This window comes from Cupressus sempervirens, chromosome 9 (assembly GCF_028749045.1).
Source record: "Cupressus sempervirens isolate cs-2001-9-10 chromosome 9, ASM2874904v1, whole genome shotgun sequence".
NCBI classification, from domain to species: domain Eukaryota; kingdom Viridiplantae; phylum Streptophyta; class Pinopsida; order Cupressales; family Cupressaceae; genus Cupressus; species Cupressus sempervirens.
In genome coordinates this window covers 121,969,561-121,994,521 of record NC_143126.1, presented here as the reverse complement: position 1 = coordinate 121,994,521, position 24,961 = coordinate 121,969,561, and the positions used below count along the sequence as shown (strand labels likewise).

General features: G+C 33.8%; 1 protein-coding gene across 4 annotated transcripts in view; it reads left to right on the top strand.

Annotated features, from left to right (window-relative positions):
• ECA3 (endoplasmic reticulum-type calcium-transporting ATPase 3) overlaps nucleotides 1-24,961 on the top strand; it is a 344,449-nt gene that overhangs the window by 306,570 nt on the left and 12,918 nt on the right. For all 4 annotated transcript variants that reach the window (XR_016355913.1, XR_016355911.1, XR_016355912.1 and 1 more), the window contains exons 31-33: nucleotides 14,312-14,417; nucleotides 14,523-14,576; nucleotides 18,535-18,583. Coding sequence is in view for 1 of the 4 variants with exons in the window: in XM_089799217.1 (XP_089655343.1) it covers nucleotides 14,312-14,417; nucleotides 14,523-14,576; nucleotides 18,535-18,583 (209 nt within the window). In the remaining 3 variants the exon portion in view is untranslated. The remainder of the gene's footprint in view (nucleotides 1-14,311; nucleotides 14,418-14,522; nucleotides 14,577-18,534; nucleotides 18,584-24,961) is intronic.

Genomic DNA, 24,961 nt, shown 5'->3' with positions numbered 1-24,961 from the left:
GAATCTGAGGGAACCCTTAGCATCAGAAGATGAGGCACCATCTTTCCCTGTGATTTCTAGATGTGACTTCCTGCCGGGAGGACCAAAACTTCCACAATCCAAGCCCATCTTAGGATTTACTCTTTTAAGGCCTTTACTTTTTCAATTATTTGTTGGTGTTTGCCAAGATGGATTGAAATCTGTCCATGATAGACGTACCTTCCTTTTGTTGCCATTGGATAGGAAAAGGGCACTTCTTATCAAAACTGGCTTGATGAAATTCCGGATCAAGGATGTCACCATCATCTTCAATTTGGAAATCTAAAGGGATCGCCAACATGTTAAAATTGATTATCTACTACAGGGTTAATCTGCAGTAGTCCATCTTCATGATGTCAAGCTCTGTCCTCATATCAGTCCAGATGTCCTTGATGCGATGAACATGAGTGTAAGCTCTTTTCATTTGATAATTCATCTCTCGGTAATAGAAGTCAAATTTGGCTTTGAACTTTTTCAAGGTGATCAACTGCAACTCTACTTCCATGTTCTTTGCTTTAGGTACAAAAATGATCGAATAGTTGCCAATAGCCAAAGGTTTAGCTGAGGTAATGCCAAAACTAGGCCTATGCATAGCATGCTGATCACTCTGCATGTTCATGAGCTGTCTAGCTAGCTCCATCAAGATGATTCGATCTGTAGCATACCTAGGTAAGATATACGGCTCGCCTTTGAAATATCCAACTCTCAAATATGTGAAAGTGAGAAACTGAATGAAAATACAGCCGTATTGGTTCACCTCCGATGTCGCATCAAATATTCTCTTGACAGAAATGCCCAAAGAAAGCATCTTGGACTCTTTTAAAATGAAATTTACTGTTTGCCAAAGTGATTTGGTCATTGTAATCCCAAATAGTTACTAAAGACGATCTCCTTTGGTTGAAAGACCAGAGAAAGATCCCATGGCAGCAGCAATTAAACAAAGTAAGAGTTCATGTAGAAGGTACCGAAGTTCCCATGTTGCATATATGTTGGCAAAGTGTATAGTGCTAATGAGCTCTCCCCAAAGGATGTGCTCTTTATTCTCCATGATTTGAAACATGAACTTATACATTTATGGCTTGAAATCAGTAGAATCTTTAAGGCCACAAATTTTGCTGAGAAGGATGATGAGATCCTTATATTCTTGCTTGAAGTTAGACCAATGAACAGTGTTTGGCCATCTGGAGAAGTTGTTTCTTTTATTGTCTAACCAGTATAGGTTAACATTCTTCTGATAATCACCTTTTTTCCCATTGCAACATGGCAAAGATTATTCTTTGGTCAAATTTGCACATTTTGCTTTATGTGGAATCTTGAGGATTTGTTCAATGACCTTAGGATCAAGGCTAATGATAACCTTGTCGTTAGCGTCTTTGATAGTCTCTGTCTTTGGAGTAAACTGTCGTACACGTCCGAGAATGAAGTCAGGTTCTATAGCCGCTATAAGAAATGTAGACACCAGGTGAATGTTGCTTCTCTTGATGCGCTTCACTTCATGATCAACTGGAGTTTCAACTCTCTGTATAAAATTAGCCATGTCCACATGACCAATCTTGGTGTCCATCACATTATCCAGAATAGATATGACTGATGAAGGAGTTGTATGAGCCAATTCTTTATCATATTGATATTTCATTTTGCCTTTAGATTTTGATGGTGAGGACATTTCTTGTGCTTGTACTGCAACACAAAAATCCCAAAACATAAATACATCATCAGATGGAATCGCCATAAAAGTTGATTTGTGATCAATAGAGATTTGGAAACAAATTGAAGACTTGGTAGATTCAACGTAATGATTTCGAAGAAATCATATGCATATGCAATGGATGAAAATGAAATGAATGAAATGTGGAATGAAGTGTCATGAAAGTGAAAATATGAAAAATGAAATGAGATGAGAATGCGTGCAAATGAAGATTGCTGATTTTCAAACATGACTTAGTGTTTTCAAGGTATTATTGCATGAAAAGTGAAACGCATGTAATGCAACATGTAAGGGGAGATGAAAGGTGAGATGAGATGCGAATGCAGGTGGAGGATGCACTTCACATGTAAGTGCAAATGGAGGATGAGATGGAAAGCATGGAAAGAAGCAAAAATATGTATTTGCTCATGGAGGCGCAAATGCATATGGAGGGACGGAAATGGAAAATGGAAGAGGGATAATGAGTTTTATAGTCACTTTTGGTGAAAAGGGGAAGTCAAAGTACATGGGAGATGAAAATGACATCTTTTTAACTTTTCAAAATGTGACTTTTAATCAAAATCGGACCTTTTGGATGCAATTACATGTAAGACATTTCGTGTAATCGTGTTGTGCGAATGGATGCGAAAAGTGAGATGAGTGAAAATGGAAACGAAAAATGAGATTGCATGCATGTGTGGATGGTGAATGAGATGGAAAACATGTAATCGCCTTCATTGAGTGAGAGGTGAGGTGTTTGTTGGGTGGATATTGTGCAATCGACAGTTTTGGGTAAAAATCCAGTCGCAAAATAGGATGACCAGCCACAGTGTGTGAGACAGAGTCTCTCCTACCTTAAAGGTAAGGCTTCCCCTTCTCATTGTTCCTTGGATCAACTCAAGGTAAGCAAGAAGTTGAGATATTTTATAAAAAGGGTGTTACCAATATCCTTTCTTCTTATCTTTCAAGAAAGAATCCACTTACTCTTGGAGCGAGTAATGGGCAGGGTGAATCTCTAACTACACTTCTCTCAAGAGCTGGAAACAATGATACCGATAAACTTTCATTAACTCAAAGGCTAGCTGAAAATATACCGGTTTGGCTTTAAGTCCGTTCATACTTATATATGGAAAAGCTTTACAATCAGGGCACAAAGACTCCTAAAAGTAAGAATAACTTAACTATTTTGCGAATTAAGAGAGAAGTATAAGCTATAGACAAAGCTTCTAAGTATATATTTCCACAACCGCTCCTAGTCAAAGCTTCGGCCACGATTACTTCTTAAATCACTATGCTCTTTTGTTGAACACACAATAATAACATGAATCAAGACAATAGGCACAAATTACAATCAAAGCTTCTAATTTGCTCTATCACAATTGCTTCCAGTCAAAGCTTCGAATCAAATTGCATCTTTTATTCACTTTTCTCCCAAATTCATACTACACAATCAAAGTTATGCTTGCACAAATGTGGTAGAGCTTTCTTGCATACAACAAAAGATGATTTTTACAATGAGGGGGCACTCGTTTATATAGGCATAGGGGTTGAGAAAAAGGTGGAGTGAAAAGTGGGAGCAAGTCAACCAACTTTGACCTAGACTAACTAAAAGAGAAAATATAGGGTTACATGCAACTACACATGCAACTCGCATTAAATGTAATTACACATCTTCATGTAATACATCTTCTTCAATTACAAACATGAAAGAAGAAGAAGAAAGACTAAAGAGAAATGAAACAATCTTAGGGATTGTTCTAAAGGGCTTTGTACTTGGCGATGCAATCCCGGCTGATCACAGGATTGGAAGTTCCTGTACTTTGTACCACTGCATTCACCTTGATAACCATGGTGTTGCGTTTTTTGATAACCTCTGATTGTGATGAATTGTTCGTTGTTATGTGGAAACTTGATGTGATCCATCTTTTCTCGCTCAAGTTGTGAATTCTCCTTTGTAGATCAGCACAAATTGGAGTTTTTGACACTTTGAAAACCTTCTCGATGGTGTTCGGATGTAAACTCAAAGCAACTTTTAACTCCAACCGTTACCTCTATTTTTTTTTTTTTCAAGTTGCTTGGCGCACGTGAATATGTGCAAATGGAGATTACTAATTTCCCAAAATGTGACTTGGGCTTTTAAGATGTCATTGTATGGAAAATGGATTACATGTAAATGCAATATGCAACAAGGGATGAAGGATGAGATGGAAAGCGAAAGCGAATGATGGAAGAGCTTTTACATGTAAGTGCAAATGGAAGAGATGCAAAGCATGTAATGACATGGGAAGTGGAAAAACATGAATTTTCTCATGGAGGCATGAATGCATATGGAGAGATGAGAATGAAATAAAGTTTGAGGGAAAATGAACTTTATTGTCATCTTAGGTGAAAAGGTGAAGTGCATGGGAAAACATGCATATGACATTTTTGACTTTTCAAAAAGTGACTTTTAGTCAAAATCAGACATTTTGGATGCTATTACATGTAAGGCTTTTCGTGTAATCGTGTCAGAGGAGTGAATAGAGAAAGTGAGATGAGTAAATATGGTAGTAGAAAATGGGATTGCATGCATGTGCAGATGGTGAATGAGATGGAAAACATGTAATTGCATTTGTCGAATGAGATGTGTAAGTGTTGTGGCACGAAAAGATGAAAATGGAATGTGACGATGCTTTTGCATGAAGTGAAGCAACAATAAGTTCTTGGGAAAAAACTTGTAACTTCTCCAAAGTGGAGAAAACCGACAAGCAAGCACAAAACACAAAAACGCAAAGAAAAACGTACCTTTGGAAAGTGACTCAAACATGTCAACACTCAAAGCACTTCAACATGCAATTTTGAATTTGGAGTTTGGGGAAAAACCAAAAATATGAAAATGAACCATTTCATTATTTTTAAAAGAAAAATGCACTTTCCATGGCATAGATTTCAACAAGTGGGAATCATCAAGCAATAATATGCATGGAAATAGCAAGATAAGCATGAATTGATGAGCAAGTTTGAAAATGTCCACTTACTTGGAGGTTAAAGAGCCAAAATAACAAGTTTTAATGACTTGAAGACCAATTCTCCCTCAAATCCGGATTTTCAAACAATTTTTTGACTTTTTCCACACTTACATGTAATGCACATTCAATGGTCGAATTTGACATGAGAAGGCCAAAATTGTGGTCTCTAAAGACAAGAGCACGCATTAAAACTCAAAAACGACCCCTATTAATCTAAGTGTATGGGCTGAAAAGTCATTTAAAAAGTTTTTTGAACAAAAACATGACTTTTTAATGCAAAAATCTGGGCCGTTTTTGCAAAAACGTGGCCAAAAAGTGCATGTTTTTGAGTCATTTTTGACTTGATAATGCAAAAACAACTTCCCCAATATACATAGATGGATCAAAATGCAAAAAAGTGGATAAAACCCCCAATTCTCTGGGCGTTTTTAGCAAAAACGTGATTCATAAAAGGCATGAAATGAATCCCTTTTTGGCTTCTAAGTGCAAAAATGTGAGCCAAGATATATTGCAAATGATTGAAGATGCCAAAACTCCTCTTTTTTTTTCAAAAACGTAATTTAAATCATTCAAAATGGATTTATTTGAAGATTTTTCCAAAAACGTACCCTTGGAAGGAGTTTGAAAATTTGTTTTTTAGCAAGATAAATCCATTTTCAATGTTGGAAAATCCACGGCTAAGCAAAAACGACCCTAATGGAAAAGATTTCATGCAAAACCATCAAGTAAATCTCTCACAATCTCCAAAATTGGGTTCTTCGAGGGCAAAGACATGTTCTTTGAAAATAGAGTTTTTGAGTGTCATTGCATAATATTAAAACATGTTTTATGATAAAAAACAAACCTTTTTGGGTCACTTACATATATTAAAATGTGCATACAAGTAAAATCGCACTTTTTGAGTGTTATTGCATGTTTTAAAATATGCACATAAGCAAAATCAGACTTTTGAGGGAGGATGCATGTGTTAAAATGCATCTCATTTTTAAGATGTAAAAGCATAAAAACTTCACTTTTGATGCAGTAGTAGTATCAAAAAGGTCCACTTATGATAACCTTTTGATGTAATGACATCAAAAAGGTCCACCAAGTTGAACTTTATATGCAGTGACATGTAAACTGTTTGCTTTTGATGGATTTTACATGTAATTGCATATAAAATGTCAACTTTTGATAACTTAAATATGCATAGACATGAAAAAGGTCCATTTTTGATGGATTAATACTTCTAAGTTGAAAATTATATGCAATAGCATGTAAAAAGTCCACTTTTGATGACTTTAAGTGATCAAATAAGCACATGTCAATTTAAATTCATTAAAATATTACTTAAGTGGGACATAAATTATATTTACATATCATATCAATTATATAGCATGTAAATATCATTTAAAAAGTAATATTTACTAGAGCATTTGATTTAAATGCTAAAAATAAAATTGAACTATATAGTTAATATAGTCATTTGAGTGAAAAATCAAAAAGTAACTCAACTTAAAAATATAACATAAAGTGCACTATAGTTACTTTAAATGAAAATTTAAAAGATAAAGTAACTTAAAAACATAACATAAAGTGAATTTAAGTTGTATTTTTCAAAAAGTGAATGTTAAATTAGAAATATAACATGATATTTTTAATTTGTGTTATTGCATCAAAAAGGTCCACTTTTTGGGCACTAAAACGAGCATATCTTTTGAGTGACAACTCTGATTACACTCTAAGTTAGACCGAATCGAAGGGAAAAGCGAAAGACATGACATGAGCAAAACCAAAGGATTAAAAACTAACAAACGCAAACTCAAAAGAAAAAGAGAAGGACGATGAAGGCTTAAAAATAAGCAAAGGCTCGACAGAAAGCAAAACGAAAAAGACTTGACGAAGGCCTTCAATAAAAAGATTCTTTATATCAGTTGGAACCGATTGGTTGATCAATACTAACCAGTTAAATAATGCACTAAACTCAAAGAAATGCGAAACTAATTTGAGAAAGTTTCGTACTGTTACCTACATTTTGTGGTGACAAAATGCAGCACAACAGTGTTATGACACGGAAATAGAATGTGGAACCTGATGATGCTTTCGCATGAGGTGAAGAAACAAGTTCTTGGGAAAGAACTTGTGACTTCTCCAAAGTGGAGAAAATAGGCAAGCAAACACAAAACAAAAAAACACAAAGAAAAACGTACCTTTGGAAAGTGACTCAAGCATGCCAAGATGCATAACACTTCAATACTCAAATCGAAATTGGAACTTGGGGAAGAACAAAAAAAGTGAAAATGAACAAAAACTTCATTTTTAAAGGAAAAATATGCTTTCCATGACAAAGATTTCAACAAGTGGCAATCATCAAGCAATTACGTGCATATAATGAGCAAGATAAGCACGAATTAAATAACAAGAAAGAAAGAGTCCACTTACATGAAGATTAAGTGCCAAAAATGAAGAAGAAAGATGCTCCAATCTTGAAATTTTTTCTGAAAACATTTGAATCTTTCAACTTTTTACAAGTTTGAATTGAAGAGGGCAACAAACAAGGAAAAGTTGTTGAAAAATGCCAAAGCATGCCCTAAGAATGCTCCAAAATCCAACTTTTTTGAGATGTTCATGCTTGGGACATTTTCAGCAAAAAGTGTTTTTCACCATGTGCATGAGCAAATCGATTTGGAATTTAAACATTAAATCATGCACCAAGATGCCATGTAAACACCAAATAAATCCAAATCGATTTGGAATGGAGCAAAAACAACCAAATATGGAGTTATTTGCTGACTTTTTCAAAAACCTGCCCTAGATTGGAGCTTCCGAAAGTGTTTTTTAGCTTGTTGACTCCATTTTGAATGCAAGAAAACTCATTGCCCACCAAAAATAGCTCAAATGGAAAAGATTTCATGTAAAACCATCAAGAAAATCTCCACTTATGATCAAAATTGGCACCGGCTACGGTGCAACATATTTGCACTGGCCGTGCCATTAAACTTAACATTTCCTTCTCCTTTTCATCCACGAATTCCTCCCGTACTATCACGCGTGTGGTTTCCAACATCCACACTTTGTATTGTGAAAATTTATACATATATTATTATCCGTTTGAGTTTAAAGTTTTTGGTTTATGATTTAACATATAAAAATATGGATTGTATTTGAATTTACATATATTACTAACATGTATCTAATTGAATAACATTTTAATTTATGTCATGATTTTTGAGTCAAATTATGATAAATGAAATTTTAAATTTCAATTCCATGTACTATTTTTTTTTATGGAATAATAAACATTATATTATTATCAAATTATATAATATTCATTATTCATAAAAAAAATAGAGATAATTTATTTTTTAATCATTGTAAATAATTCTTTTATTTATAAATGTTAGATTATAATAATAATTAATATTGGTTTACTTTTTAAATCTTGAGATCATTGTGGGGTGATTATTTTTCTCTTCATTCTTCATGACATACATATTTTTAAAAAAACTAAGTTAAAAATAATTCTAAACTTTTAATTAATAATAAAGAATTACCATTTCTAACTTTAATTCCTTCAAAACTAAAACTAACAAATAAAAATATTTTTCTGTAATTTAAGAAATAATTTACCTCTTATTAAGTTTTTATCATTACAAATGCTAATTCTTTATCATTAATTAATTTTTTTAATGATTTAAAAATATACTTTTTGTTTTCATTATTCTTTTATAAAATAATGAACATATGTAATACAACTAGCTTTTTGAAATAGTTTGGTTGATATCTTTTAAGTATTGTTAAGAATGAAATTCAAATAAATAATTTTCGTACTTACTAAATCCTAAACAAAACTTTAATTGAACTTGTATTTCTTTATAAAATATTAATAACATTTTAAAATTAAAATAGTAATGATATTAAAAACTATTAAGCTTTTATCATTACAAAAGCTAATTATTTATCATTAATTAATTAATTAATTTATTTTTCATTATTCTTTTATAAAATAATGAACATATATAATTTGACAACTAGCATTTTGAAATAGTTTAGTTGATATCTTTTAAGTATTGTTAAGAATGAAATTGAAATAAATAATTTTTATACTTACTAGATCCTAAACAAAACTTTAAATGAACTTTTATTTCTTTTAAAATATTAATAATATTTTAAAATTAAAATAGTAATGATATTAAAAACTAAATTAATTCAAAAAACTTGTTGATAATATGTTTATTCTTGTAACAAACAAACATGATTTATTTAATATATGTAAATTTTTTTATTTAAAAATATTAAATTAGTAGTATTAAAATATTTATTTATTTAAATTAATAATTTAAATTTACACTTAAAATAATGAGACAAATAATAAAGTCGGATAAAAAATAATAGTCAAAATTTATTTTTAATCTAAAATTTGTAATCAATGATAAATATTTCATTTTTAGTTTTAATTTTTTCAAAAAGAAATAAAAATAATCATAATAATTTAACCTCTAATAATAACAAATATTTTGTACAAATATTTTAAACTTATTAACAAATTATTCAAACACAATCAATATTTTTATATGTTAAATCATAAACCAAAAACTTTTAACTCAAATAGATAATATATTACATGTATAAATTTTCACAATACAAGGTGTGGGTGTTGGAAACCACACACGTGACAGTATGGGAAGAATTCGCAAATGAAACGGAGGAGGAAGAAGTGTTAAGTTTAATGGCATAGCCGGTGCAAATATGTTGCACTGTAGCTAGTGTCATCAAAATCGTGTTCTTGGAGGGCAAAAAACATGGAGTTCTTCAAAATCGGACTTTTTGGAGGCCAAGGCATATATTAAAACATGCTTTAGTATAAAATCGGACCTTTTGGAGTTAAGAACATATTTTAAAATGTGCATACAAGCAAAATCGGAGCTTTTGGAGGAGGATGCATGTTTTAAAATACATCTCACATTTTGGATGTAAAAACATAAAAACTTCACTTTTGATGTAGTGGCATCAAAAAGGTCCACTTATGATAGCCTGTTGATGTAATGACATCAAAAAGGTCCACCAAGATGAACTTTATATGCAATGACATGTAAAATGTCCACTTTTGATGACTTTTTGTCATTTAATTCACTTAAATTTATAAAAATGTTATTAAATGGGCCATAAACAATATTTATTAATCATATTTAAAAATATAACATATAAACATCATTTAAAAATAACATTTAATTAAGCATTTGATATAAAAACCAAAAACTAAACTGGAACTATATAGTTATATAGTTACTTCAAGTGAAAAATTAAAAGGTAACTCAACTTAAAAATTAAAACATAAAGTGCACTATAGTCACTTTAAGTTAAAGTAACTTAAAAACATAACAAAAAGTGAATATAAGTTATATTTATCAAAAAGTGAAAGTCAAATTAAAAATATATCATATTTTTAATTGGGGTTGTTGTACCAAAAAGGTCCACTTTTGAGGTACTAAAATAGGCATATCTCTTGACTGAAAACTCCGATTGAGCTCTAGGTTAGACCAAATCGACAGGAAAAGTGAAAAGCATGACATGAGCAAAACCAAAGGACTAAAAACCAACAAATGCAATTTCAAAAGCAAAGAACAGACGATGAAGGCTTCAAAAATCAAGCAAAGGCTCGACAAAAGCAAAAAACAAAAAGATATATATATATATATATATATATATATAAAATCTTGACAAAGGCCTTTAGTAAAATGATTTCATTTATGAATTGAAACTGATCAATCGATCAACATTAAGCAATTGAATATAAAATTCAAGCATAGAGAAACACGAAACTAGCTTGAAAAAGTTTCATGCTGTTACCAACATTTTGTGGTGACAAAATGCAGGACAACACCACCCTTGGATGAGGAAGGGAAATTGGTATTGGTTCTTGCAAAGATTTTTGACACGAGTGAAAGTAAGTTGAGAGATTTTGTGATCAAGGGGTACTTGGTGTGTTGGAGGGGTTTTCCATTAGAGGATGGCATTCGGGAAGGTGCAGAGATTTGCAACATCCAACATTGCAATTGCTTTAGAGCAGGCAATCCTGAGAAAGAAGGTATGTAATGTCCCCTTACCTTCAGTGATCACAAGAAAGTTGATTAGTCTATTTGTACATATCCGAATAGCCCAATTAGAAAATATAAAGGATGATATGTTGGTCACAGCATATATATTGGCAGAGAAATAAAGAAAATGGGATATTAATTAATGGGGTTTTATTTTATTAAAGTTAATGTTATAAAATAACATTATTGAAGTAAAGTGACTTTATATAGAGGAAATAAAGTTGAGTAAGTTTAATCCGACATTGAGTGTGGAGGTTTACCTTCAGTTTGAGAGTCTTTACAAAGGAGCCTCCACCTGCTCAAATGTTATGTGATTATCTGTCCTTGTATATGTCTCCATAGCTGCTAGTTTTAGTTGTAACCATTTCTTAGGACAAAAACCCTTTGGGAATTTGTAGGTTGGATGGAAAGCCAACTCTACTTAAAGAGTGGATCTATTCAAGGTTCACCACTAAGCCTACATGCAGAAGTTTTGGATTCAAAAAGGAATTATAATGCAGATTAAAGGTGACATATAATCCCCAGCTTGAGGCGCTATCTTCAGAATATGCAAGGAGGTGTTCGTACGCCATCCCAGGCTTATCCAGATGTGACACGAGTTGGCAGAACTTGGGTTTACAAAGGACATAGCTGATGAAAAGTTAGCAGTAGTCGGCCTGTGGAGAAGGCATATTCGTCAGTCATCAACAAGTTCACAAACCCTTCGCATTTGTTTTATTGTATTACTGCTGCATCTAATGTATTGTGGAGCCATTTTGGAAGTTAAGGAAGATAGCATGACATTACCTAAGGATATATTGCAGGCAGTCATGGATGGAGTTTCTTGAATACAGCATCGTAGCCCGGCATTCATGGACAAAAAACTTACTGAGTTACAGCAAGGGCAGCTTTGTTATAAGGCTAGCACAACATGGTAATAAATTCACAGCATCTTCTGGGCATCACGGTAAATCTTATGATTAAGTTCCCCTCTGAGAAGTAGATCTGATTCCATATTTCTGCTGGTATAGATTGTAGTAAAAGGATATAATAGTTGTATTCATTACGATATCATTTGTTTAAGTGTGTTGTCTTAAATGTTGTTTCTATATGAGTAGATCTTAAACAAACTCAGTTAGAAACTTTCTTAGTCAATTCATCTTCGAAATTCACATAGTACATGTATTCTTATCCCTTTCCTTCTAAGTTACCATATTCGATGGTCTAACCCTAAAAACGATAGTTGATTCTCCTAATATTCGAATTCGGCCCAAATTCGTTATTTACCTGTTGTATTCATTGAAAAATCAATGGGTGGGACTCTGGACTAATGTCAAATGATTTTGAGCGAATTTAAAAATCATCGAGCGAGTGGGAGTCGACTTCGTCTTCATCTGGGCAAATTTGTCTTGTTTGACCAACTTTGTTGACTTTTTTGACCCCCGAAATTGACACAACTTTGGCTTGGTGACGTGGAGTTTTTGAACCTAATGGATAAAAGTAAAAATATTTTCTTATTTGCTTCACATGACACTTCATAATACCGATGGCTTCAAGGATAAACGATGACATCTGCAGTTTGTAAAACTGACAGCTTCTAGGAAAAATGAGGGCATCTTGAGTTTTAATAACCGATGGCATCAGGAGTTTGTAATACCCAACAGGTTCTGTAAAAAAAAATGGTACTATTACAGGTTGTAGCCGCAGGTTTTGCTAGAAGTATTTTTTCTTCTACCACTACCTGGACTAACCCTCATGGTGGTTTACGTCCAAGGATGGACTTCTATGCGGAGCATTTTTTGGAGATTAGTGATGGGATTATTGTTCGTCCTAATTATCTTTCTCAACGGTGGAGCCATGCCCTGCATATCTCTCTAGGGTCATTCAAAGTTGGTTCTCACCTTCTTTGTGCTTAGACTGATCATCATATTGACAGAGGGGAACATATCTATGTATTGTGTACTCTTAATGAGATTGAGACAAAGACTCACTTTATCTTCCAGTGTCCTATCTTTTATGAGATCAGAGGGAGATTTTATTGTTTGCTCCGTGACTATTGTTCTCTCTCAGCCTTATTTTGTTATTGTGACCAGCGATGTCTTGCTCTTTAACTTCAAGAGACCACTTTGTTCCATGCTAGTACTTTACAATCACTACGTCCTCATAGGCATACCTCTGATCAGCTTATTACTGCCATTTTCACACCCTTATCTCCTCTATGAGGTGTGAAAAGGCCATCTAGTTCTGCCAGTTCTACTAGCCATTCTAGATTTGTCAGGTCCCCTAGCAGTTATTCACGTCAACGACATTCTTCCACAAGTTCACTGTGACAATCCAGGGCTCCTATCTATTCACAGTCTTATCCTTTTGTGACTGACTTCTTTTTACCAAGGAAGGACTCCTAGTCTTTGCCTTGGCCTCTCTCTCTTTTCTTGCTTTTGTTTAGCTTTTCTCAGACACCGTTTGGTGCTCTTGGTGTTGTCAGCTTTATGGTTGTAACTCTCAGTCCTGTAGACCCGTCGAGGTCTTTCGTTGGACATTAATAATCTTATCTCATCTTATCTCAACAGACTCACCATTACAGCTATGCAGTTTGCACCATTCCATTCACGCCAACATTCACAATGTATAGCAAAAGGATCTATAGTGTATAGAGATTCACTTGCAAAGGGATTTGCAGTGTACTCACAGTTATAGCAAAAGGATCTCTGATGCTAGTGGCACTAATTGCGCTTCTAATTTACGTCTTCCTAATGATGAGGAATTCTTTGATGATTTTTGATCACATGACTGATAGTGTTTACTGAGTAGTGATTAGTAATGTTGGGATTACTGTTTTTGAATTGAAACATTGATATAGTGGTTTATTTTGACATTTTGTCATGCTATTCGAACTAAATCGTGAATATATATGGTGGTGTATGCTGCTAAATTGGTATAATATTAGCATAGTGGTGTAAAAATTTATTTGGTGCAGCATATGTTGACATATATATAATTTTTCTTTCTAAAAAAAAGGTCTTGTACGAACAAACCCAAAACGAACCGAACCTAGCCCAAATTTTTTTTGAGCGAATGTCAAACCCGAATCTGAACCAGCAACTTCCTTCAGTCCAGAAAACAGCAACCTATAAGATTCAGAACAAGTGAAAAGATCTACATGTCAACAGAGGGAGCTTGCAAAGTGTTTGACATTAATTACTCAAATGGATAATATTAATTTCTGAATACAATTGTTTGAACAAATGCCTATTCAATGCATCTAGGATTTGTGGTGAAGTTTGGGTTCAGTATTAGTAACGGTTCTTACAAAAAAATGGAAAAACTATCTATTAAACTGTACACGATTTATATTCAATACTATCTATTGTATGGTCAAGTTTCAAATACATATTTTTGTTTGTTGACAACAAAAGCTTGTAGTATAAATACCAGCACTTTTAAGTTTGAACGATATCCTATAGTCACAGTCTGTTTCAGTAGTTATGGTGAAATGATTAAATAAATAATGCTTAGCATCTGGTTTTTATTGTTTTTTCCAGTGTTCTTCCTCCATGGAGTAATCTGTGGCTGGTCTCATCGATTATTTTGACTATGATTCTCCATACGCTTATACTTTATGTACAACCACTGGCTGTGCTTTTTTCAGTAAGTGGAATTCTATTTTTCATGGAATTTCTAGCTCTATACCTGTACCAACTTCAAGATATTAAATCATTTTTTTAAATGTTAAAATTATGTCTATTTTCACAGGTAACTCCATTGTCCTTGACAGAATGGAAAATGGTTCTTTGGCTTTCTTTTCCTGTAAGTTAAAACTTAATCCACATCTCTTTTGTGACTTTCACATGGTTGATTTTCCATTGGACTAACATTTGCAAAATAATATAGGTTACTGTAATCATTGTTGAAAATATTGTTATCGGCAACTTATCTCCAAGGGCAAAAACAAAAAGATATTGCCAAATATCGAGATAAGGACTTCTTAGGAAAATATTGAGAACTTGAAAATTGCTTAAATTCAAATTGGAAATGCATTTTTTTGCAAATTCAATAAGGAGATGTATGTAATGAATCAGTAAATGAAAAAGCAACCCAAACAAGCTGATCTATCTATCTATCTGTATATATAGATAGAATACAAAGTAGCAACCTCATGTGGAATGTCAATGGCTTGTAGCTATAGTCTGATAGTCTCAACTCTAAAGAAAACAAAAAATGGAAAATTGTCTTTGTAAAACTATAAGCAAATACAAGTGTCCAGTACAATATCTGAATAGGCTACATCTTCCTCTTCCCCTTCGCAACAACTCTAGTAAAAACTACTAGAGTGGGAGGGAGTCTAGTCCTAGAAGTTTGTTGTGGTTGTGGCTGTCACTGGACATCCATCCTAAGTGTACATGGTGCTTACATTGACAACGCCTCATCATTTGTATCCTCCTCCCTCTCAATGCCTTCATCCTCCTCATCAACATCATCTAATCCCACTACAAATTCACCCTCCTCCATAGCCTGCCTCTCCAAATCATTGATGTCATTATCTGTTAACAATGGAGGCCAATCTTGTGATGTTCAATCATAGTAGGGGATGTATGTCATCCAAATCAAGTGGGCCAAGTAGTGTTAACTTTGTTTGCTATGCGCAATTGAAGGTTACAATGTACATAAACAAGGTCATTGAGGCAAATCTATGCTAACTTGTTCTTCTTCTTTGTGTAAATGGCCTCAAGTAAGCTCCAATTATGCTCACAACTAGATGAGCTACATGGTTGACCTAAGATGCAGAGGGCAAGTTTTTGCAGATTTGGAACATTTCCACCCCAATTTTGCCACCAAGCATCTGTGAAATAAAAATTAAAGAGCTAGAAAGCAAGGTGAAAACATATTTTTGTAACTTAGTTTTTGTCTACTTATCATACATGCGAAAGACACCAAAAATCCAGATATTGTATTTGGTTTTTGAATATTTCTTCCTCTTCTTGCCAAGTTTGAGGAGAATAGCTTTTTTGTTGTAATCTAATACACTTCCATCTTAGCAACAATGAGGTCTCTCACCTCAACCTCAAGTACCAATCTTTGCATGCAATCAATGAAGCCCTCCATGACCTCTCCATTGGGATCCCCATGGGATGAAGAGAAGCGAAAGTTGAGGAAGTACCTCGCTGCATGATGGGTTGGTGGAGCTGATTGTTCCACCTCCTATAAGTAATTTCCCATATGGGGTCAAATTTAGGTTGTCTCCCTTGTAATAATTTTTTGTGGTGTCCTTGGCCCTATCTGTGGCCTCATAAAGATACCTCATTTGGTTTTGATCCCCATCGACCAAGCAGAGAAGTTTAACCAAGGGCTCTGCCACCTACAATTGAAATGTAGAAAAATTATATAATTAATCAAAGACTAGAGTTACAAATCTATAATGAAAGACTTGATTATTATTTGCAAAAAAATTAAATATTCAACTTTTAAAATTTCCAAGGTACCTTCACAATTTCTGTAGCACCATCAAAAAGGTAGTTGTCAAAGATGATGTATGCAACACTCTAGCCATCAGGCTTCTTTGAATAGTTTGTGTGAAAGACAATGTATGCAACACTCTATCCATCCGGCTTCTTTGAATAGTTTGAGTCTAGCCATGGTTGACTCACAAACAAATGCTTCAAAGAAGTCAAAGAACTAATAACACTTTGCAATGTTAAGAAAATCATTGCGAACCTTGTGACAACATGTCTAACCAACTCCTTCCCATGGGTGTATTCTCTCATCAAGTAGAGAACCCAAGAGTGATTGTAAATTTATTTCGTTACCTTTATTGCATCCTCTACAACTTATCTCACCCAATTCAATTTTCCCGTCCTCCAAATGAAGGTCAAGGACATGCGTTCACAAGGAGACAGAAAAAGTGTGCTATACTTATCTTGGAGGATCCTACCCGCTGCCACATATGTTGCCGCATTGTTGGTTATTATTTGCACCACATTAGCAACCCCCGCCTCCATCACATCTTGCTCTAACATTAGAGCCAAAGTTTCAGCTGTCGTTATATTGTCTGAGGCATCCAAGATGTTTTAAAAGACCACTTGATCCTTGCAAGAAACCAAAAGATTATGATGTTATGGTTTCTTCCATCCATCCATCCATCTAAAAGAATAGAGCAGCCAAATTGTTTCCATTGTTAACTTTTTATCTTCTACCACATCTCTGGCCCTAGAAATAACATCTTTGAGAAACCTATAAGCACGTGATAAAATTAAGTATATAATTTTGATTTAAAAAGCTTACATTAAACAAAAATAATTAAATTGTAAAACTGTAAAACATTTAAAAATTAAAACAGGTGAACTAACCTCCCACTCAAGTTTGCCTCCAAGGTGGTATTTCAAACGAGATATGCCTCCACTAATTACTTTTTGACATTTTATGCATATCACAATATTATAGTCAGGTCCTTCAAAAGCATATGCCCATGCCTTGTCTCTAGCCCCTTTAGGGCATGTTCCTACATATCCAAATGGACATGGATCGATTGGGGCATTGATAGACCCTGCAGCTAACCCAGTTTTAGAGGCATCCCTATTTACCATTTTGGCGAAGAATCAAACTACACATGTTGCATAAAAAAATGAGGGCACAAATTTTGAAATTTATTATTTAATAAAGAAATTTAGGAACAAACTAAGTTGGTTAAAACTTTAAATAAGTTTAAACGTAGCTAAAACTTGACAGTAAAGAAAAGAAGTGTTGGGATATGATTTTTGTTTGAGAAAACCACGAAAAATTTGCAAAAATTGCTGAAAAGATGGTTTTAGATCTTATTCATTACCTTTTAAAAGGAGTTAGGTACATTGGAAATGGTATGATAGAGATTTTATAAACTTAGATGCATTTAATACAAAAAATGATTTTAAAGCAAAAGAGAGAACTTTGAGAACTTACTTGAATCCGAGATTACATGAAAAACCTCTTCAAATCCACTCTAAATCCACAACAAATCAATCTAGAAGGCTGCAAATGATGGCCTTTCTCCTCACAAGCCTTTCTAAGCTCTCTAAATTTCCTTTCACAAAGAAAACAAAAAAAATGTAGCCTCTTGCTGGGCCGTCTCAGTCATGTTATTGGCATGGGCAATAAGTTTGGCGGATTCTGCGAGAACTATTCTAGTTATAGCCGATAAGTTTTGCACTTCTCTGCCATATTTTGGCAACCTTTCCACGATACAAACCTGGCGATATCTTGCCACAGAATATCACCTTGATGAACTTCTTGTGAGATGTAAACTTCTTGACATTAAAAACTATGACTGTAATGATATAAACTTCATATATGTAAATAGTTCTTCTTTTGTCCAATACAACTTCACATTCTGCCATCCATAAATAGTTACCATCTGTATGTGACCTTTTTGCTGCTATGCTCCAGTAAGGATTATTTAATATTAAGTTGAATGAAATTCTGTAGAAATGCCTTTTCTGCCCTTCATGCTGTGTTGCTGGAATTTAGCAAATAATTTCTGTTTGACTTATTAGTGACTTTTTGTTCCAATTATTGGGTCCAGAATTCTCTTTTACTGTGTCCTTATACATTTAATACAATGTTGTTTAATGTATTTTATAAAATTGAACAGTTGCGTACCATTTTCTAATTATTGGTTTGACTGCGAATCCAATAGCAGGTGTTACTTTTTGAACATTCTTGCTTAAGGTGTTGAATATATAGACTCTGTATGATGTTAATTGGTAACTGCGCTTTCCTTCTGTTGTGTTGGCAGGTAATTTTGGTAGATGAGATCTTAAAATTCTTTTCTAGAAATCTAAAAGGTAATAATGATTTTCTTATCTGGTTGTCTTTTATTTTGCTAGAATTGACTAATTGAAGGCATAAAAATTTATGAGGTACCAAATAAAAAAATGTCTCTTAAAAATGTTCAACTCATTTTTGTTTCATTCCAGATGAGTTTATTGATGTTGGAATGGAAAATAGCCTTTGTAATTCATATTTAGAAACTTGATTTGTTTCTTTTATGTTTTTTTCTCTTTTTCATTACAGGCCTCCTCTTCCTATTCGTAAGTCTGAAAAATTCTTAAATCAAGTTTGAAGGAGGACAACATGCTTGGCTGTTTTGATGTTGGAATTGAAAATAACTTTCTCTAATTCATACTTAGATACTGGGTTTCTTATGTTTTTCGTTTCAGCTCCTACTCCTATTAAGAAGTAAGAAATTCTTAAACCATGTTAAAGATAGACAACATTCTTGGCTGTTTTGTTACGTGTCATTACTTTACATCACAGGTCTATCCATATAAAACCTTTACACAACCTATATGCAAAATAGGCAAGTGAATATGAGTGATGCGCATCAGAATTCACTAGAACTACCTTTGTGTGCCGCATGGCAGAGAATTCCAATGGTAGTTCCTTTGTCCTAGTTTCAGAAAGCTATGGTGTTTTTCAATCATATTTTGTCGTTTATTCCTAGAAACGAAGGATGCTCATTATTTTTCAGCATAGGCACCTTGGTATTGACACCCTGCTAACAATTGCAAATAAAAACAAAATACTATAAGCGTAATCTTGAAGCCATTATGCTTATTAATTTATTATTCGCCAATACAATGCTTTCAAAGATTCCTTCAGGCAAGTCTTCTACGGAGACTCAGAAACACCTGCAAGACTTGCATGAGATGTGAAATAAAGGTAGGGCTTTCTTCTTGACGAACATGTCATTCTCGATCATTATGTACAAGAATTTATCTGAAAGTTCATTTGATGAGTATGAAAGATATACGTGATCAATTAGTTGCTATTAGTTGCACAACTGAAAAACACATAACAGTCATAATGTTGAAAAAGCTTATTACAGTCTTACAAGCATTTCATAGAAACACTTAACATCGCTTCTACTAATGTTGATGTGGAGTTTGTTGAAATGTGAAACAAACTCTTATTGTAGGCCAGATGGAAACAAGAGATCAATAGCAATATTGATCATTGAGTGTAGAACAGGTCTTTGTAGCCAAGTACAAAGGCAAGTGGCCTCAGAAAAAAGGTCAAGAATGAAGACAATTGGAGGAATCTGTAGTCTATCACATGTCATTGTTGTGATGAATTTGGCCATGCAAAGATTCTGAAGAAAGAGGTTAGTTGACTAGTGAAAGGAAGCAAAGGTGCTCAAAATGCTTGTAATACTAGCGTATTGGGCAAGATTATGCAAATTTTCTTTACAAACCTTAACTATTATAAAATAAGAAACAAAAATTCAGATAGAGATAGTAAACATGCAAGGGGAATACCATAATGTATGCATGATATACATGGGAAAACCCTTACCAGGTTATGTTAATTTTGTAACTTGCAATCATGCTGATCTGATAACAGATCAGTCTGATCTGATCTTGCATGATATATATTGATCTAAAGTCGTTGCATTATCCTCTTAAGGATATCGGCACCTATCCTTGAATACTAGTTTAGATCTAACTAAACTCCTTTGTTTTAGTTTATGGTTAAACTTGTTATTGCATGGAAAATCGCCAACTTCTAGGGATGAGTCAAAGTAGACTTTGGAAGGGACATGTCCCTTGTAAGGACATGTCCCTTGATCTCTATATTTATTAAGGGTATGATTGAAGTCTAAGAGCACACAAGAAAACAATAAAGTCTGCTTCTTAGTCAATACTGCCTAAATATAACTTGCAGAAGAAAAAGACATTTCCAGATTTATATTTCTAAATTCATTCAAAACAGAACTTTGAAGTTATCTACAGCAAGCTAAAAGGAGGTATAATCTAAGGTTGATTCAGTCTAAAGAATTTGCAGAAATTTTACAGGTTAGACCTCACATGCCAAAAGCATAATACTTTTTATTTTCAAAAAACTTGGCTGTTGCAATTCAATATCAGCACTAGGCTTCTTTAAGAGGAGTCTCAATCAACAACAGACAATCTAAACCAAAGATGGGCTCTCGAATTCATTTGGCACATCTTCCAACCACTTGTAAGCATGCAAATGACACTGGTACATCATCCTTTGACTCCTTATCCAAATCTCCATAGTTTGGCGCTCAAAATTCTCTATAATTAGGTATGACAGATGCTCTTACACATCTTACAGCTGTCATACAAACTATCATAACTGATGGCACTTATAAGAGAATCCATTATAACTGAGTATTAATATCTGATTTCTTACAGCCTATCATTACTCAACTTGAGCACCCACCTTCTCCATGGTTGCAGAACAATGGCGTAATGATGTTTGAATGTTTTAACAGGGAATGTGTCATATGATTTAAGGTGAAGAGTGCAAAATAGAGACAACTTCTAAACAAGTCTATTTCAGACACCAGATTTGCTCAAATAAAATAACATTTTAGAATTGAGTAATACCACAAAACTAATCTAAACAACGTTAAAACTGATATTCAAATTGCCCAAACAACACTACAATCCATGGTGGTTAGCAATATAAGGTGCTACTATAAGGTGCTAGCATTACCATAATAGTAATTTAATACATAAAACCTCCACACGTCGTGCATCAAGAATCCATACTCAAGTGAAGAGGAAGTGCATATACAAGAGATCTTTGAGTCAAGGAAGACGGTGTGCAAACAATGTCAACTATCTTTTATTGACGTCCATGTTGTGAAGGCCGCAACAATATAATCCTTCTAAGAGATGTGACGCTTCCCAAGCAATACACGCCAAGAACATGTAGTCTTGATTAGCAAAACATGAATTTATCTATGTCCTTAGTCAAGCAACCACCATCAGATTAAACTTGTGCCAATAATGAAATTGCATATTGAATAGTAATAGACCATATCCATGACCTTCAACAAGCTCATGCTTTTTTCTCAAATGATGGTCTACCCAATGCATACCTTTCAGCAAAAGGCCCCCAACCTCCTATATGACAGAGGTTATAGTATTAAATCTTACATGACTCCTTTGATAGACATCTCAAAAATAGATTTATGTCTTTATTACAGAAAGACGACTTTGCTCTCTCCTTGAATGAAGTTACAAATCTATAATACCATGAATAGTCATTCACACATACAAATAGACCCCTTTGAAAGGCATCCAAACTGTAAAAATCCTGTCTTACCCTTGACTAAAAAAATGCTATAGGATGTATGAATTCTGCTTCTTATTAGTTTGCTCGGCTTTGGTAATTTTTGGGATATATACCCTTTTTGAAATTCTGAATTGAATGAAATTACAATAACAGTTAACTGTAGCAAACTATCTACCTTAATTTCCAGTTTTTATTGAAACATAAACAATAGCTATAATAGCTGATTCCCAAAATACAAATTCATACTAAAGGAACCTGTTATTCACTCCAGATTGCAACTATCAACAGCTCCAGCATTTGATGCCTGATTTAGGTCCAAATTCCCAGCGTTGTATGACCAATCACATTCAACCGGGCTGATCCAAGACTCATGCAAGCTGGGAAGTTGAATTTACTGCCCCTACATGACCTATTTGCTTGCCACGATTCTGTCCATAAACAACACTGCTCCAGCAACAATCATTTGTATTTTGATATGGAGGATTTTGCACCCAAACTTATCAACAGTGGGACCTTAGATTCAAATGCACCCTTTCAGATTAAAGTGCAGACTCCTTATACAGATAACGGCAGGTCTGGAAATGATTTTCAGATTATTTGTAAATCATCCAACTCGTAAACGCAATCCCCAAACCTTGGATGAAGCTGTAGTTGATATAGAAATGTGAATTGCTACCTCTAGAAGCCAGACATCATCCTTCAGACCAGATTCGTATTCCAGTTTGCAGCAACATAGTGGAATTGGAAATTCTTCAAACTTTCTCCACAATTTAGACAAGTCTCACAAATGCCAATCTACGGGATGAACAGTAAGAGATATGCAAAATGCTATACAGAGCAACAATTTGCAAGCCAACCCTCAATGCAATCCTCAGAACTCTCTGAAAAATTCTCACAGCAGATTCAATACAAACTCCAGCAAATAATCTTCCTTCAAATCAGACCACAGAATGAGTCTCTCCTTAGATACAATGAACACAGTAAGTAGAATTGGTAAAGTACTTAGAACTTGATCCACAATACCTCAGCTGTGGAATGAACGCACAACTCAGAATCAAACCTATATACCTCAGCAAGGGATTTGAAAATCAGAATCTCAGAAAAAGCCACAAAGGCAACAAAAGCAAATAAATTATCCAAGCGTGCTTTTCCCAATGAAATGAGCTCTCATTTATAATCGTTTGTTGGCCAAAGTTTCCTAATAAACTCCATTTTAGAAATTGTGGAAGTTTCCCAAAAGAACTCAACACTAGAAACTTTCCAACACACTTTTAAAAATATCACTTAATGTCATTATTATAATAAAATTAACATTATTATAATAATGCAACTTAATAATTAATGAATAAATAAGAGCTCATGCAATTATTAACTTTATTAACAGCAGGTGACAACCAATTGTTGAAGCCACCCACTGCATTGCCAAAAATAGAAACTGCCAAAAATTGACCTACTAAAAATAGTAAATCCACAGCTAGGACCCCCAAAACACCCTGTCAGCTCATGAGGGTTGCTATGATGAGCTGACTCCATCAACTGCATAGACCTGCCAAAAATGAGGACATACACAAACTCATTCACTTGATATGTGCAACTTAATCAAACAATGTAGTATGCAAAATGTTTGATAATCTTTACCTTGTAAATTTGTCTTTGAAAGAAAGCATGCAAATTTGTTAAATTAATTTGTAAATACACTAATTAAAGTGAACAATGTAATCTAATTATCTAAGTATAAATCTTAATTTGAATCCACCTAGATGGAATCAATTTTTGTCCAACCCACCCAGAATCGAAAAAATGCACTTTCCATGGCAAAGATTTTCACAAATGGCAACCATCAAGTAATTTCATGCATAAAATCAGCAAGATAAGCATGAATTAAATAGCAAGAAGGAAAAAGTCCACTTACATAAAGATTAAGTGTCAATTATGAAGGAAAAAGATGGTCCAATGTTTGAAAAATTCTTTAAAAATGGTAAGACCTTTTCCAACTTTGCAAATTCGAATGGGAGAGGGCAGCAAACAAGGGATTCTTGTTAGAGGATGCCAAAACGTGCCCTAAAAACACTCCAAGATCCAACGTTTTTGAAGGTTTATGCTTGCAAGACGTTTTTGGTAAAAAAACGTTTTTTCTCATGTTGTAAGATCAAAACGTTTTGATCATTAAACCTCAAAACATGAACTACAATGCAATGTAATCCCCAAAAGATGCCAAATCGATTTGCTTGGGAGGGAAAAATGCACTAAAAATGGATTTTTTTGCAAATTTCTTCAAAAACGTGATCCATTATGATTTCTTTACACCAAAAGACCACCAGAAAGGGTGGCGTAACTCTTGGAAAAGTAATTAGACATCTTACATTTTTATCTCTAGCATAATGTTGATAAAAATTTCCTTCTAGTAGGGGTTGCATTTGTGATTTGTATGCATTTAACCCCGTAGACGAGTCTATAGCTACTAAATATCGTCTCTGCACAAACATTACAAGTACAATGTTTAAAACCACTATTATTCTTACTTTTGGATGAAGTACTTCTTGGGATTGAAATTTGCAGTTCAATAATTTCAGAAAAAATCTTTTGGGGAGAAAAACAAGGAAAAATTTGATTGCCAAAATGGTAGAATCTTATTAGAGAAATAGAGAAGAACTTACTATTTTTGACTTAAACATTTGACAATGTAACAAGATAAAGATAAATCAAAATGAAAGCAAGGATCAAGGCGCAATGCCTTTCATAGAGGTATGGAGTTGGTGATCCCAATATGGTCTAGTAGTCTACGTATAGCGGTTTGGGGAGTGCTTTTTTAGAATAATCTTATCATGTCTCGCTAAGCTCCAAGACTTCCTCAAACCTTTCAAAAAATGCTCGACTTTAACATTTTTATGTACTATTTTAAAAATATATTTTATATATGTTAATGTAACAAAATCATTAATGAAACATAGAGATATAAAGAAAAAAATTAAAATGATAGTAAGGATCTATGTTATGGTCAAGGAGCAATGCCTTTCATATTCTAAAACTCGTAAAATCTACAAACAAAACATTCATAGCTATTGAATCCCAAAATAAATTTAAATCCCACAATTATGCTTCACTAAAAAAAGCTC